The 13,095-nt window shown below is 53.3% G+C and overlaps 1 protein-coding gene across 1 annotated transcript; it reads left to right on the plus strand.

Moving 5' to 3' along the window:
• The first annotated feature begins 1,703 nt into the window (after positions 1 to 1,703).
• Sdsl (serine dehydratase like) lies at positions 1,704 to 12,191 on the plus strand. The gene is made up of 8 exons (XM_032887065.1): positions 1,704 to 1,783; positions 6,121 to 6,314; positions 6,471 to 6,510; positions 7,995 to 8,134; positions 9,463 to 9,551; positions 10,172 to 10,399; positions 10,895 to 11,019; positions 11,870 to 12,191. Exons 2-8 carry the CDS (start codon positions 6,141 to 6,143, stop codon positions 12,061 to 12,063), a joined length of 990 nt encoding a protein of 329 aa, XP_032742956.1. The 5' UTR covers positions 1,704 to 1,783; positions 6,121 to 6,140; the 3' UTR covers positions 12,064 to 12,191.
• The last annotated feature ends 904 nt before the right edge of the window (positions 12,192 to 13,095 follow it).

Here is a 13,095-nt window from a genome sequence, read left to right on the forward strand (position 1 = left end):
GAGACCCTGCCTTCTGTCCTTTTGTGTCCCCAGGGCCTCATGCATGACTGGCCACTTGTCAGGGAGGGGGAGGGGTTAACGTGAGGGCAGAGGTGAGTTGGGTGGGGTCCTAGTCCACCTATGTGGAGCTAAGCAGCCCCACCTCACTCCAGGTAGCCGGGGGTTAATCATCAATCCTAGGAGGGGAGAGGTCACAAGTCCCCAAGGAAGACACAGGACACCTGTGTTGCCTGGTCCTTCCTGAATCTTGCCTCTCATTTTATATCTGGGGAAACTGAGGCTCAGGACACACTCCAGGGTCTCAGCCTTGTCCAGTAAGTAGGTGGGGACAGAAGGGCCACAAGAGTCTGATCGTGGAGCTTGGAGCACAGATTTGATTAGACTAAATAGGTAGAAAGTCCAGACACCTTCCTCCTTCCACTTCATAATGCCAAGATTAGAGACACATTACCTCTTCTGGCCCTTTTCCACGGGTGCTGGAGAGCCAAACTTGGGTTCTCCCCAGAGCCATCTCCCCAGTCTCTCCTCAGTCCCTCTGTGACCCCAGAACTCAGCATGGCTTCCCACTCCCCACCAACCCCTTCCCCAACCTCCCACCGGCTCCCACCTCCTATAGCAAGGGCACACAGAGGGCTGGGAGAAGGCAGGGGACACTCTATCTTGTTTGAGGTTAAAGGTCTCAGGACTTGGCGGGTGGTAGGTGTCTGGTAAATATTTATTTATTGAGCGCCTGAAGAAGTGAACAGCCGTTGCTCTGAACAGTAAATAACAGCCAGGCTTCCTCCGCTGGCTGTGAAATGACAGGGATGGGAACATGACGTGAGAGTCCCTCTTCCCTATCCAGACTGGAAGACAGGACAGCCGCTGGTTCATCCTGTCTCCTTCCTTCCTTCCTTCTTCCTTCCTTCCTTCCTTTCTTCTTCTTCCTTCCTTTCTTCCTTTTTCTTTCTTTCTTCCCTCCTTCCTTTCTTTTATTCTTCTTTCCTTTTTCCCTTCCATTCTTTTCTTCCTTCCTTTCATTCTTCCTTTCTTTTTCTTTCTTCTTTCTTCCCTTCTTCCTTCTTTCCCTTCTTCCTTCCCTTCTCTCTTTTATTCTTTCTTTTTCTTCTTTCCTTCCTTCTTTTCATTCTTCCTTTCTTTTTCTTCCTTCCGTTTCCTTCCTTCCTTCCTCCCTTCCTTCCTTCCTTCCCTTCTTTCTTTCAACAGGGTCTCTCTATGTAGCCCCAACTGTCCTGGAACTTTCTGTTATCTACCAGCTTGGTCTTGAACTCACCGAGATCCATTTGCCTCTATCTCCCAAGTACTGGCATTAAAGACGTGTGCTACCGTGCCTGGCCTGCATCTTTGTTTTCTTGTCTCAAACATAAGCTGACTCCAGTGTGGACCAGGGCAAGTGGCCTGACCCAGAAACAGCTCTGAACCCAAAGTCAGACCTGGGGTGCCCGTGTTATGAAGGGGTCCGAGATGACGGGTTCACTCTACCTCTTGCTGGCCAGTCCCATGGATGTATGCTTCCTGAACCTCCATTTCTCCACCTACCAGATGAGCCCGGGTCATTCATGAGCCGTGAGCTGCATGAGGAAGGCAGAGAGGGTTGCATAGCCCCACGAGTTCATCTTGGTCGTTTTTTGTTGTGAGTCTTCACCAGGACCCCAGAATCAGGAGCTGTCCCTTTAACAAGGAGGAGGGGCCAGGCCCTGATAGCGGAAGCTGATCTGGTAGCCTGTGAGTTCAGATTGATCCTGGCTGGGCTGTGCTGGTCTTGGGCTGTCTTTCGGGGAAGGTAAGGGAGGCATTGTGGGAGTGGCTGGGGACCGTGGGACAGTGTGTTGGGCAGTGAGTGGGCGTGAGGGTGGTTACTAGCCTGGTGGCCCTGATTACTATCTTGGCAAGCCCTGTGGACCCTGAGAGTAGAAAGCAGATTGTGTTGGCTGGAGAGGCTGTCAGTCAGTTTGGCTTTCTAACCCTTTTCTTGATTTAGCTGCTGTAGGCCACTAAATGGCCCACGGGGAAAGGATCCCAGGACGGTCAGGTTCAGAGTGAGGGCAGGGCCAGATGAGCACTGCTTACCAGTGAGTTCTAGCAAGAAAGTCACAGGGCCTCAGCTATTCAAGCCCTTTTACATGGGTGCTGCAGAGCTGAACTTAGGCTCTCACTGCTCAGCTCCCGCACCTGCTTCAGTGGTGAGAGGTCCCAGGGTCTTGGGCTCAGCTGGGTCATCACCCTGTGACAGTGGTGAAGTGGCTGTCCTCAGGAGGAGCATAGAGGCCTGGGGACAGAGCCAAGCATGTTAGCACTTTTTCTTTGCTGCTTTTGTTTGCTCGGGACAGGGCTTCTCTGTGCGGCCCTGGCTGTCCTGGAGCTCACTCTATAGACCAGGCTGGCCTCAAACTCACAGGGAACCACTGGGATTGAAGGTGCGTGCCACCACCACCACCTGGCGAGATTCCGTTCTTACGGATAATTGTCAGTGAAGTACCAAATGGCCTCATTTTGAATGGATGAATGAATGAATGAATGAATGAATGAAGGTTACGATGGTGATGGTGATGGTGATGATGATCTCAACAGTTCAGTAGCTAAGACGCCACATGGTATGGAAGCCCACACCTGTGTTTTGAACTCTGAACCTGTGGCCTCGTGCACAAACCCCCCCTGGGTGAGTAGTTATAGGACAAAGTTAAATACAGGCCTCTGTCAGGGTTTCTCAGTGCCTTCTGAGATAAGAAGGAAGGAGCTGGGCATGGTGCCCAGCTCCCAGCAAGTCCCACACAACAGTTAGCCCTTATCAAGTAATGCAGGGAACAGTGGACACCTCCACTTCACGGTTGAACTCACCATCTCAAGGACCCTGTGCTGTCCAGGGCTGTCCGATGCGTGGCGAGGCTCATAATTAGCTCATTCTTCTCTCTCTGGTCCAAGAGGTCTTTCCTGACTCCATACCCAAAAGGAGGTTTTAAGAAAAGATTTATTTATTTAATGTATGTGAGTACACTGTGGCTTCCTTCAAATACAACAGACGAGGGCATCAGGTCCCATTACAGATGGCTGTGAGCCACCATGTGGTTGCTGGGACTTGAACTCAGGACCTCTGGGAGAGCAGTCAGTGCTCTTAACCACTGAGCCATCTCTCCAGCCCCAAAGGGGACTCTTCTATTCACCCCTAACACTCACAGATTCCTACTATTTTGTTGGTCTGTAGATCTCATCAAACCACAAGTCAGCTCAGAGGTGGGTATTTGTCTCCCCACTAAGCCATTCCTGGGTCCCAATCCCCAGCCTGGACCTTGACCATGCTCTCTAGATGCTCTCTAGTGTGCCATCTGCACTGGGAGAGGGTCCTCATGAGAGAACTTCTCTGGAGAACTCAGCCGGGAGCATGCCAGTGGGTGCCATCAATTTGTCTGCACCACAGTCTGTGAGTTGGGGTATGTATTTGTTCCCATTTTACAGATGAGGGAACGGGTGCGGAGTGGTTGAGGCACACACTTGGGTCACATGACCCCTTTTTACTCTGGTCTCTGCTTAACCCCCAACCTATGATCTAGGATTGCAAGCCTGAGATGAGAGCCAGGACAGGCTATGAAAGGTGTCTTAGGGTTTCTATTGCTATAATAAACACCATGACCAAAAGCAACTTGGGAAGGAAAGGGTCTGTTTGGCTTACACTTCCACACCACTGTTCATCACTGAAGGAAGTCAGCGCAGGAACTGAAGCAGGGCAGGAACCTGGAGGCAGGAGCTGATGCAGAGGCCACGGAGGGGTGCTGCTCACTGGCTTGCTCCCCATGGCTTGCCCAGTCTGCTTTCTTATAGAACCTAGGACCCTGGGGTTGGAGAGATGGCTCAGCAGTTAAGAGCACTGACTTTTCTTCCAGAATTCAATTCCCAGCAACCACATGGTGGCTCGCAACTGTCTGTAATGGGATCTGATGCTCTCTTATGGTGTCTGAAGGTAGCTACAGTGTACACACACACACACACACACACACACACACACACACACACACACACACACTTCTTTAATAGAAATAGAGCCCAGGACCACCAGCCTAGGGATGGAATCGCCAACAATGGGCTGGACCATTGCGCATCAATCACCTATGAAGAAAATACACCAAGGGCTTTCTTTCCCATAGTCCAGTCTTTTAGGGTCAGCGTCTCAGTTCCTCTTCAAAAATGGCTCTAGCTTGTGTCAAGTGACATAACATAGGCCCCTTACCCTGTGAGAAGTGCTGAAGGAGATGAGATGGGTCTGTGTTGTCTTTGCCTTGTCTGGGGAGTTCCAGGGCCATCCTGACAAAGGGTCAGATTCATGAACAGACCCCCAGTTCCCCTTATTCAAGTCACTTAAATAAGAGGTCCAGCTTCCTGGGCAGAAAGGATGGGGGTGCAGCTCACTCCCCCTGGTGGCCCACCTTGGAACTGCAAAGGACCTGAGCAATTTTTTTCTGCTGTAGAGACAAAAAAGGGTAGGTTTTCTTTTCTTTTCTTTTCGTCCCGTTGGTTTGGTGGTTTGAAACACAGTTTTCTCAATAAGTAGCCGAGGCTAGCCTTGAGGCTACTCATTTTGTAGTCCAGGCTGGCTCTGAATTCATAGATCTGCCTGTCTCTGCCTGGATGGATGGGTGGTGTGTCGGTCACCATGCCTACTTCTCCCCTCTTTGCTCTCTCCTTCCACTTTAAAGTGGTTCCTGGGAATCGAACCGAAGTTATCAGGTTCCTGTGATAACATCTCCTGAGCTATCTTACCAGACCCCTTTTTACACTTTTTATAAATTATTGCCGCTGTGTGTGTCTGTTCACCACGTGCATGCAGTGACAGAAAAGGCCACAAGAGGGCACCAGAGCCCCTAGAACTGGAGGGATTGGGGTGGGGTGGGGGGGTGGGGAGGACCCGAGAACAACCAGGGTGAGGAGACCTCAGGTGGTGTGAGGGGAGAATAAACTCTAGGGAGACAGGCTTCAGGGAGCAGCTTTAATTGGGGTGGAGAGAGGGGGACTTAAACCTTTGGGAGTGAGTAGGGACTATGGGGTGGGCATACAGCATTGATGGGGGTGGGGTGCTGGGGATGCTTCATTTGCATAGGGAGGAGTTTCAGGAGCTTGCTGGACATGACCTTACAAGGAGAGGAGAAGTTTAACCTGGCTGTGACTAGTGGCCTGTTCCGATATGGGCAGAGATGGGGGTCACAGGGCTACGTGTGCTGGGACATGCAGGACCGAGGCAGGGAGGGAATGATCTCAGGTTTCTGCGGTTGAACACAACCCCACCCCACTTCTGCTCTGGACTGGCTCCCTCTCATTCTCTGCTTTCCTGGCACCAAAGGCTGCCAGCACCCCATAGGGTGCCGGGAACTGAACCTGGGTCCTTTGGGAGAGCAGCAAGTGCACTTAACAGACAAGCCATCTTTCTAGCTCCCTCTTTTGACTTGAGACAGCCAACTCTGGCTAGCTTGAAACCTGTGTAGCCAGCATAAAGTCACCGCCTCAACACAAATGCAAACCACTGTAAAGCTACATACACACGTAAAAGCCAGAAAACAAAGCCTTTCGGGTCAGTGAGGTGTCATACCATTATAATCCCAATACTAAGGAGGTGGAGGCAGGAGGATGGTGGGTTCCAGCCTAGCCTGGGCTATATATGGAGAGCCTATCACTCAACGGCAACTACGATAAAGGCATCCTTGCTTTTAGAGACATGGGTTGTGGTTCCTACAGAACGGATAACTGAGAGGAGGGTGGAAGGCTGCCAAGGGCAAAGCGAAAGGGTTAAGGAAGGGCCTGGACTCTCTGGCACCTACTTAACCAGTGTTTTTATGGATAATAGTGGATGAATGAATGAATGAATGAATGAATGAATGAACTACTCTTTGGCTACACTCTGTGTCCCCAGCACGATGGGCAGTCACAGACCTTAAGTAAAGGGTACCCAGGGCAATCTTCTTCATTCAGATTGGGAAACCAGGCTGCAGAGAGGGACAGATACTTGTCCGGACCTTGCAGCTGGGATTCTGGATAAGATTTGGGGTGGTCAGGCTCAGGGGCCTCGTCCTCCCTCCCCCTGTCATGGCTGAAGAGTCTGAACAGTGCAGACCCTCCCTTTATGCCTCCTTGCAGGTCGTCAGCGTTCTGTTGCAATGGAGGGGGCCTCGGCAGAGCGCGTCGGGGCAGAGCCTTTCCACAGGGTCACGCCCCTGCTGGAGAGCTGGGCGCTGTCTCAGGTGGCAGGCATGCCTGTCTTCCTCAAATATGAGAACGTGCAGATAGCTGGCTCCTTTAAGATCCGGGGCATCGGACATTTCTGTCAGCAGGTGAAGGAGGGTGGGCACACAGCTGTGGTGGAAGTGAGGGCACCGTATCGGGGGTGGTGTGGGGGAGGACTGTCGCGTTCAGGTAGAGCACCCAGCCACATCCCACAAAGGTTTGCGTGACTGGAGTGATCCCAACTCCATCCTTTCTCTGTCCAGATGGCCAAGAAGGGATGCAGACATCTGGTGTGCTCCTCAGGTGACTCCACCCCTCTCTGTTTTATTGGGAGTCCTTGGGACTGGGGTGGGGGTGGGCGAGCCAGCTAGAGCAGCGGTCAATGTCCAGGGCTTGGCTTCTCCTTCCTTCCTCCCTTCTTTCCTTCTGTCCTTCCTTCTTTTCCTTCCTTCTGTCTTTCCTTCCTTCTGTCCTTCCTTCCTTCCTTCTGTCTTTCCTTCCTTCTGTCCTTCCTTCTGTCCTTCCTTCTGTACTTTCTTCTGTCTTTCCTTTCTTCTGTCCTTCCTTCTTTTCCTTCCTTCTGTCCTTCCTTCCTTCTGTCCTTCCTTCTGTACTTTCTTCTGTCTTTCCTTCCTTCTGTCCTTCCTTCCTTCTGTCCTTCCTTCTGTACTTTCTTCTGTCTTTCCTTCCTTCTGTCCTTCCTTCCTTCTTCCTTCCTTCCTTCTGTCCTTCCTTCCTTCCTTCCTTCCTTCCTTCCTTCCTTCCTTCCTTCCTTCTGTCCTTCCTTCCTTCCTTCTTCCTTCCTTCTTTCCTTCCTTCCTTCTTCCCTTCCCTTCCTTCTTTCCTTCCTTCTTTCCTTTCTTCTTTCTTTCCTTCCTTCTGTCCTTCCTTCCTTCTGTCCTTCCTTCCTTCTGTCCTTCCTTCCTTCCTTCTTCCTTCCTTCCTTCTGTCCTTCCTTCCTTCCTTCCTTCTGTCCTTCCTTCCTTCCTTCCTTCCTTCTGTCCTTCCTTCCTTCTGTCCTTCCTTCTGTCCTTCCTTCCTTCCTTCCTTCCTTCCTTCCTTCCTTCCTTCTGTACTTTCTTCTGTCCTTCCTTCCTTCTGTCCTTCCTTCCTTCTGTCCTTCCTTCCTTCTGTCCTTCCTTCCTTCTGTTCTTCCTCCCTCCCTCCTTCCCTTCCTTTCTTCCTCCCTTCCTTCCTTCCTTCCTTCCTTCCTTCCTTCCTTCCTTCCTTCCTTCCTCCCTTCCTTCCTTCCTTCCTCCTTCCCTTTGTTACAGGCTGACAGGACTCTGGACCTCTTCTCGCCATCTCAGATCTGCATCACCAGGCCCCACTAAGGTTCCTCTCAAGGATTAGCCTCATCAGGTCGAAGTCTCAGACAGCCACATAATCTGTTCTTAAGTCCCTTCCCCATAATCTGAGACTTGTGGTGGTCATGGACAACAGAGACCCACCTCACAGAGGGTGAAGCCATAGGCCCCAAGTTCTGAACACTCTCAGGATAAATGGCTTTCAGACCCGGCTGAATCTTCTGACTCTTCTTCTGCCTCTGTTACTCTTGCTTTTCTTTTCCCTTTCCTCTCGCCCAGGCCCCACAGTAGCCTGGGTGACATACTCATGTCTGAAGCAGTCACGGGTCAGGAGGTTGTGTTCTCCGATTGGCTTGACATAAATCAGCAAGGTGGGTGGGGGGCACAAATACACAGGTGACTTATGGGGGACTAGGGGGAGTGGGGGAGATGAAGTGGTGTATATGAAGTCTGAGGAACTCCTTTCCGCATTGCTCCCAGGGGGCAACGCAGGCATTGCGGCCGCATACTCCGCTCAGAAGCTGGGCATCCCCGTCACCATCGTGCTCCCAGAGAGCACCTCCAAGCAGGTGGTGAGGCGGCTGGAGGGAGAGGGGGCCGAGGTCCAGCTGACTGGGAAGGTAAGGAGGTGGTGCTGGCGGAAGCAAGGGGGCGGGGCTGGGGCGGGTTCGGGAGGGGCTGAGGGCGGGGCTGAGGGCGGGGCTGGGGCGGGGCTGGGAGGAGCTGCGTCCTCCTCTACTCCACTCCAGGGCATCACCTCCATTTATTTTGGGTGAACACTGGCCGGAAACAGCCTTCCGTCTTCTCTCAGGAGGGCAGAGAGTAGGGAGAAGGGACATGAGAAGGGTGTTGCACTTTGAGGGCTCACAGACCTCTGCCCCATCCTGAGAAGACTCCTGTCAGAGGCCTGGGGAGTATCCCCCCAACCCCTGTCCTCACAGACATACTGGGACCTGAAAGGGTGGTTGATGGCTGTGCCGTTTCTTGTTCTGAGACGGCAGTGAGAAAATAATGGGCCCGCACTCGAAGCTGTGCCTGAACCATAGCACCCAAAGCTACTGCTAAAGACCACACTGTGCAGCTCCCGGCTCCACCCCAGCCCTTTTCCCTCTGCTTCTTTCTGTTTTGCTTGTTTTGGCTTTCCAAGACACGGTTTCTCAGTGTAGCCCTGGCTGTCCTGGAACTCACTCTGTAGACCAGGCTGGCCTCAAACTCAGAGATTGGCCTGCCTCTGCCTCCTGAGTGCTGGGATTAAGGTGTGCACCACCACACCCCACTCACTTCTGCTTCTCTACTTCCTTCTCTTTATCAACCACTCTCCTGCTCACCCACTCACCCATCCATCCATCTATTCTGGAACAGGGCGGGGTGGGCATGTCTATACCACCTGGGGTTTACCTCTCTGAGCTTAGCATGGCTGTGCCCCTGAGTGGGACACAGCAGTTGTCTTAATCCTCAATCCTTATTGGTGGAGTCTGCCCCAGGCACATGCTTCCTGCATTCACAGCCCTCCTTGGTCACACCCTGGGCAAGCTCCATGATCAGGGGACGCCCAGAAGATGAGCTCTGGGTGACCTACGGTGGACACAGGTGTCAGCTCACCTCAGGGCCACAATCCAGCAACAAAGGCTTTCATGGATCAGCTGCAAAGACCCAGCTGATCTGTGGGGCTGGTGTGAGAGACTTGTCCCCTCCTGCGGCCTCAAGTTGGCTCCATGTGACCAGTCCTGGAGTCCATTGGCTCTGCACACCCTGAGCTGTTCTGACCCTGCGGTCACACAGCATCCCAGTCCCTTTGAGTTTGAAGGAGACACGTGGTGTCCTTTGACCCATTGTGAGGTTGCCGTCCTTATCCTGGGAGGTGTGATCTCCCTCAGGGGGACCTCTAAGAGTCAGGGACCTCCACCATTCTCTGTGGAGTCTCTGTGGGGCCTCTACTTCTCTTTAGGTTTGGGATGAAGCCAACGTAAGGGCACAAGAACTGGCCACCAGGGACGGCTGGGTGAACGTCTCCCTGTTTGACCATCCCCTGATATGGTAAGGCTGTGGCTATGTTCCTAGGGAGGCAGAGTGTGGGACCCTCACTGCCCAGACGTGGAAACTGAGGCTCAGGAAGAAGAGACTTCAAAGACAGGCAGACATGGATTCAAACCTAGCTGCTTGGAAATTATGTTTTATGCAAAGCACCTCACCACCCGTGCCTCAGTTTCTCTATTGGTGAAATGGACATTGTAAGATGAAGTGTTGTCTGTTGAATATGTGCCTAGGGCTGGGCTCAGGCTACTGGAATCCCTTCACTGTCTGCTCCTCTTTTGCAGGGAATAAGTAGTTACTGGGAAGCCCACTGGGGCACAGAGAGGCCAAGACACTTGCCCAAGGGCTCACAGCTGTTCAGGGAGCAGAGACAGGGTTCTGCTTCCAGAGTGCCAGCTGATCCCTCTTAATGGAATAGGATATCCCTTCTCCAAGAGGGGAGGACCGGATGGGAAAGGAAAGAAAGAGGTTGGGAGGATGTTGGGGAGACACATGGGTGGGTGAAGTAAAGAGTAAAATGGAGAACAAGGGTAATTCCCTCCTGCATCATCTTGCCTCTAAGTGGCCGAGGAGGGGTCGCCTATCCTGGCAGTCCCATCATGTGTCCCCCTCACACCCCACAGGGAAGGCAATGCCAGCCTAGTGCGGGAGCTCAAGGAGTCGCTGAGGACCCCTCCAGGTGCCGTGGTGCTGGCCGTGGGGGGTGGAGGGCTCCTGGCGGGTGTGGTTGCTGGCCTACTGGAGGTAGGCTGGCAGCATGTGCCCATCGTTGCCATGGAGACCCGCGGGGCACACAGTTTCAACTCGGCCTTGCAGGCGGGCAGGCTGGTCACTCTGCCAGACATCACCAGGTAAGCCGGTGTGAGCATCTGAGGGGGGTAGAGGGTGGGGGCACCTTTAGCCTATGGTCTATTTGTCCAGCTGGTGGTGGTGGTGGTTCAGGCACCCCATAGGTCTGCTTGTCCTGAAGTTCCAACCGCTGTCATGAGGATCCAAGTTAGGGGGTGTGAAAAAAGCCGGGTTTGTGGGTGCACCCTGTCATCCTGGCCCTTGAGAGGCTGAGGCAGGAGGCTTGAGAGTGAAGGGGCCAGCCTGGGTTAGTGTGGAGAGATCCTGCTTCAAAAACGTGTACAGGCAAATCGATCAAGGAAAAGGCCTGATGTCAATTTCTGAGCTCTGCACGTGTGTGTGTGTGTGTGTGTGTGTGCGCGCGCACACACACACACCCCTGAGTGTGTGTGTGCCTCCTGATGGGGACCCATCCATCCCAGGATGTGGGTGACCGAGGAACACAGGGTGGGGCTCTGACCTGTCTGCTCTTCCACCCCCCTCCCTTCATTCTGTAGCGTAGCCAGGAGCCTGGGAGCCAAGACTGTGGCTGCACGGACCTTGGAGTGTGCAAAGGAGTGTGAAGTCCTCTCTGAGGTGGTAGAAGACCAGGAGGCTGTCAGAGCTGTGCAGAGGTTCCTGGGTGAGTGAGGCCTGGTGCTCTCTGTCCACTCAACCTTGTCCTCAGAGTCTGTGACTGGGCTGGCTGGGCAGTGGTGATGTCATGGGGCGTGTCCAGTGGTGGATGGGAGGAGGAGAAAGTCTTAGCTGCCCTCTGCACATTCCCTTCCCACATTCCTGTCTCTGGATGTCCGTCCTGACCCTATCTCCTACTGCTTGCCCATGTGATGACCAGTTATCCGTTATGGTGCCTCCTCCAGGAAGCCACCCTGATCTCCCCACAACACCTCACTAACCAGAGACTTCCAATACACTAACCCCTCTGTCCACAGCTGCCTGGTCTTCATTTGTGGTTGAGATGTGACTGGGCAGGGATGGGGATTTGTGTCTTAGCCGCTATTATGTCCCTAAGGTCTTCCTAGCACAGAACCAGGCAGAGAGTGAGGTGTTCGTTAAATGAATGGATAAATGTATGAGTGGGGAAGATTTGTAATGTATAGATGGGCAGTGGAGGGAAAGAAGGATGGACAGGAGGATGGATGGATGGGAGGATGGATGGATGGATGGGTGAGTGGATGGATGGATGGATGGACAGGCGGGTGGATTGATTGGTGGACACATTGACGAGCAGGCTGATGAATGACCAATCAAATGATGGGTAGGAGATGGATGAATGGCTCCTGGTTGGATGGCTGGCGTTACAGACAAAGGCTACACTGATGGATGGACAGACAGACAGACAAGTGATGGAGTAAGGAGCCCAACTGTAGAAAGTCAGACCTGTGATTACGGAGGACAGGGATGGATGGGCGCCTCCTGCTGAGCACTGCCCGACAGTCCTCCCTCCCCTCCCCGCCCGGTCCTTCCCACAGACGATGAGCGCATGCTCGTGGAGCCTGCCTGCGGTGCTGCCCTGGCTGCTGTCTACTCAGGCATCCTGGGGAGGCTCCAGGCTGAGGGCCGCCTGAGCCCCGCCCTGGATTCCGTCGTGGTCATCGTGTGTGGTGGCAACAACATCAGTAGCCAACAGCTTCAGGAGCTGAAAACGCAGCTGAACTGCAGCTGAAGGATCCCAGGGACCCCAGAGGCTACTGGACACCTTGGTCCTGTCCTCTTCCTTCAGGCAGCCCTCCTGGATTGCTCCCTGTGGCTCCCTGCAGTCCAATGAATAAACCTGCCTGACTGGAGCATGTGGTTCCCGGGGGGTTCTGTGTTTTTCTTCCTCGAGCTACACAACCCAAAGCAGGTTTGGAGAAAATGACTCCGTGTCACAGCGTGAGCTGTTCCATGCACAGATCCTTGAAGTGTGTCCCTCCATAGGGATGATGTCACTAGCCCTCCTCACATGCTTAACTGCCAGGGACTTTTCTAAGAGCCCCTGAGTCCTTCTCAACATCCACATTCACCAATGCCACTCGTGTGTGTGTGTGTGTATGTGTGTGTGTGTGTGTGTGTGTGTGTGTGTGAAGGTGACACAATGCACCAAGGTCATGCAGCTGTCATGTGACCCAGTCAGGTGCAGACATTAATTCTCAATGTCACTAGGTTAGTTACATCAGTGGGTGCTGGAGGCAGCGGCGTTGGGGGCAGAGTCCTGTCCTATGTCTCTCCCCGGCTCCCCTGTAGGGTTAGGCGCTCCAGACCTAGGAAATCTTGTAGCAAACGAGAGGCTGTCAACTTCGTTGAAGCCACAAGGGGGCAGCAGAATGTATCCTATGGGGAAGCCGGCTCAGGGTGGATTTATGTCCCTGCAACCTTGAGATCTCCCTTGGCTCTAACACAAGGTGTGTGTGTTGAGGGGGGATGGGAGAGGGTGCTGAGGCCCTAGAGGGGACTAGGACCCACCTTGTCTTTGTATGGAATCTTCTGATCCCCTCATAGCCTGGCAGGTGACAGAGCTCAGCTTGGGTAATCACCACCCAGGGTGAGACTCAGTTCCCTGAGGCATATGGGCTGTGTGGTCTTGGGCAAGTGTCCTATCCTCTCTGGGCCTGCGGAGCACAGGACATGGCTCGTGTCCTTTCTCAAGGGCAGGATTCAGGCAGCAGGGACCTCCACTCTCAAATGTGCTGCCCGCACTGTGCTCTCTACTGAACTC

Source organism: Rattus rattus, chromosome 16 (assembly GCF_011064425.1).
Source record: "Rattus rattus isolate New Zealand chromosome 16, Rrattus_CSIRO_v1, whole genome shotgun sequence".
Taxonomy (NCBI): Eukaryota; Metazoa; Chordata; class Mammalia; order Rodentia; family Muridae; genus Rattus; species Rattus rattus.

What these genes read in the sequence shown, in the direction of transcription:
- Sdsl (XM_032887065.1), top strand. Translation starts at nt 6,141, where the DNA reads ATGGAGGGGGCCTCGGCAGAGCGCGTCGGGGCAGAGCCTTTCCACAGG. An exon ending in AGGTCCAGCTGACTGGGAAG is followed by an intron (nt 8,135 to 9,462) that starts GTAAGGAGGTGG and finishes ACTTCTCTTTAG; the next exon opens with GTTTGGGATGAAGCCAACGT. An exon ending in ACTCTGCCAGACATCACCAG is followed by an intron (nt 10,400 to 10,894) that starts GTAAGCCGGTGT and finishes TTCATTCTGTAG; the next exon opens with CGTAGCCAGGAGCCTGGGAG.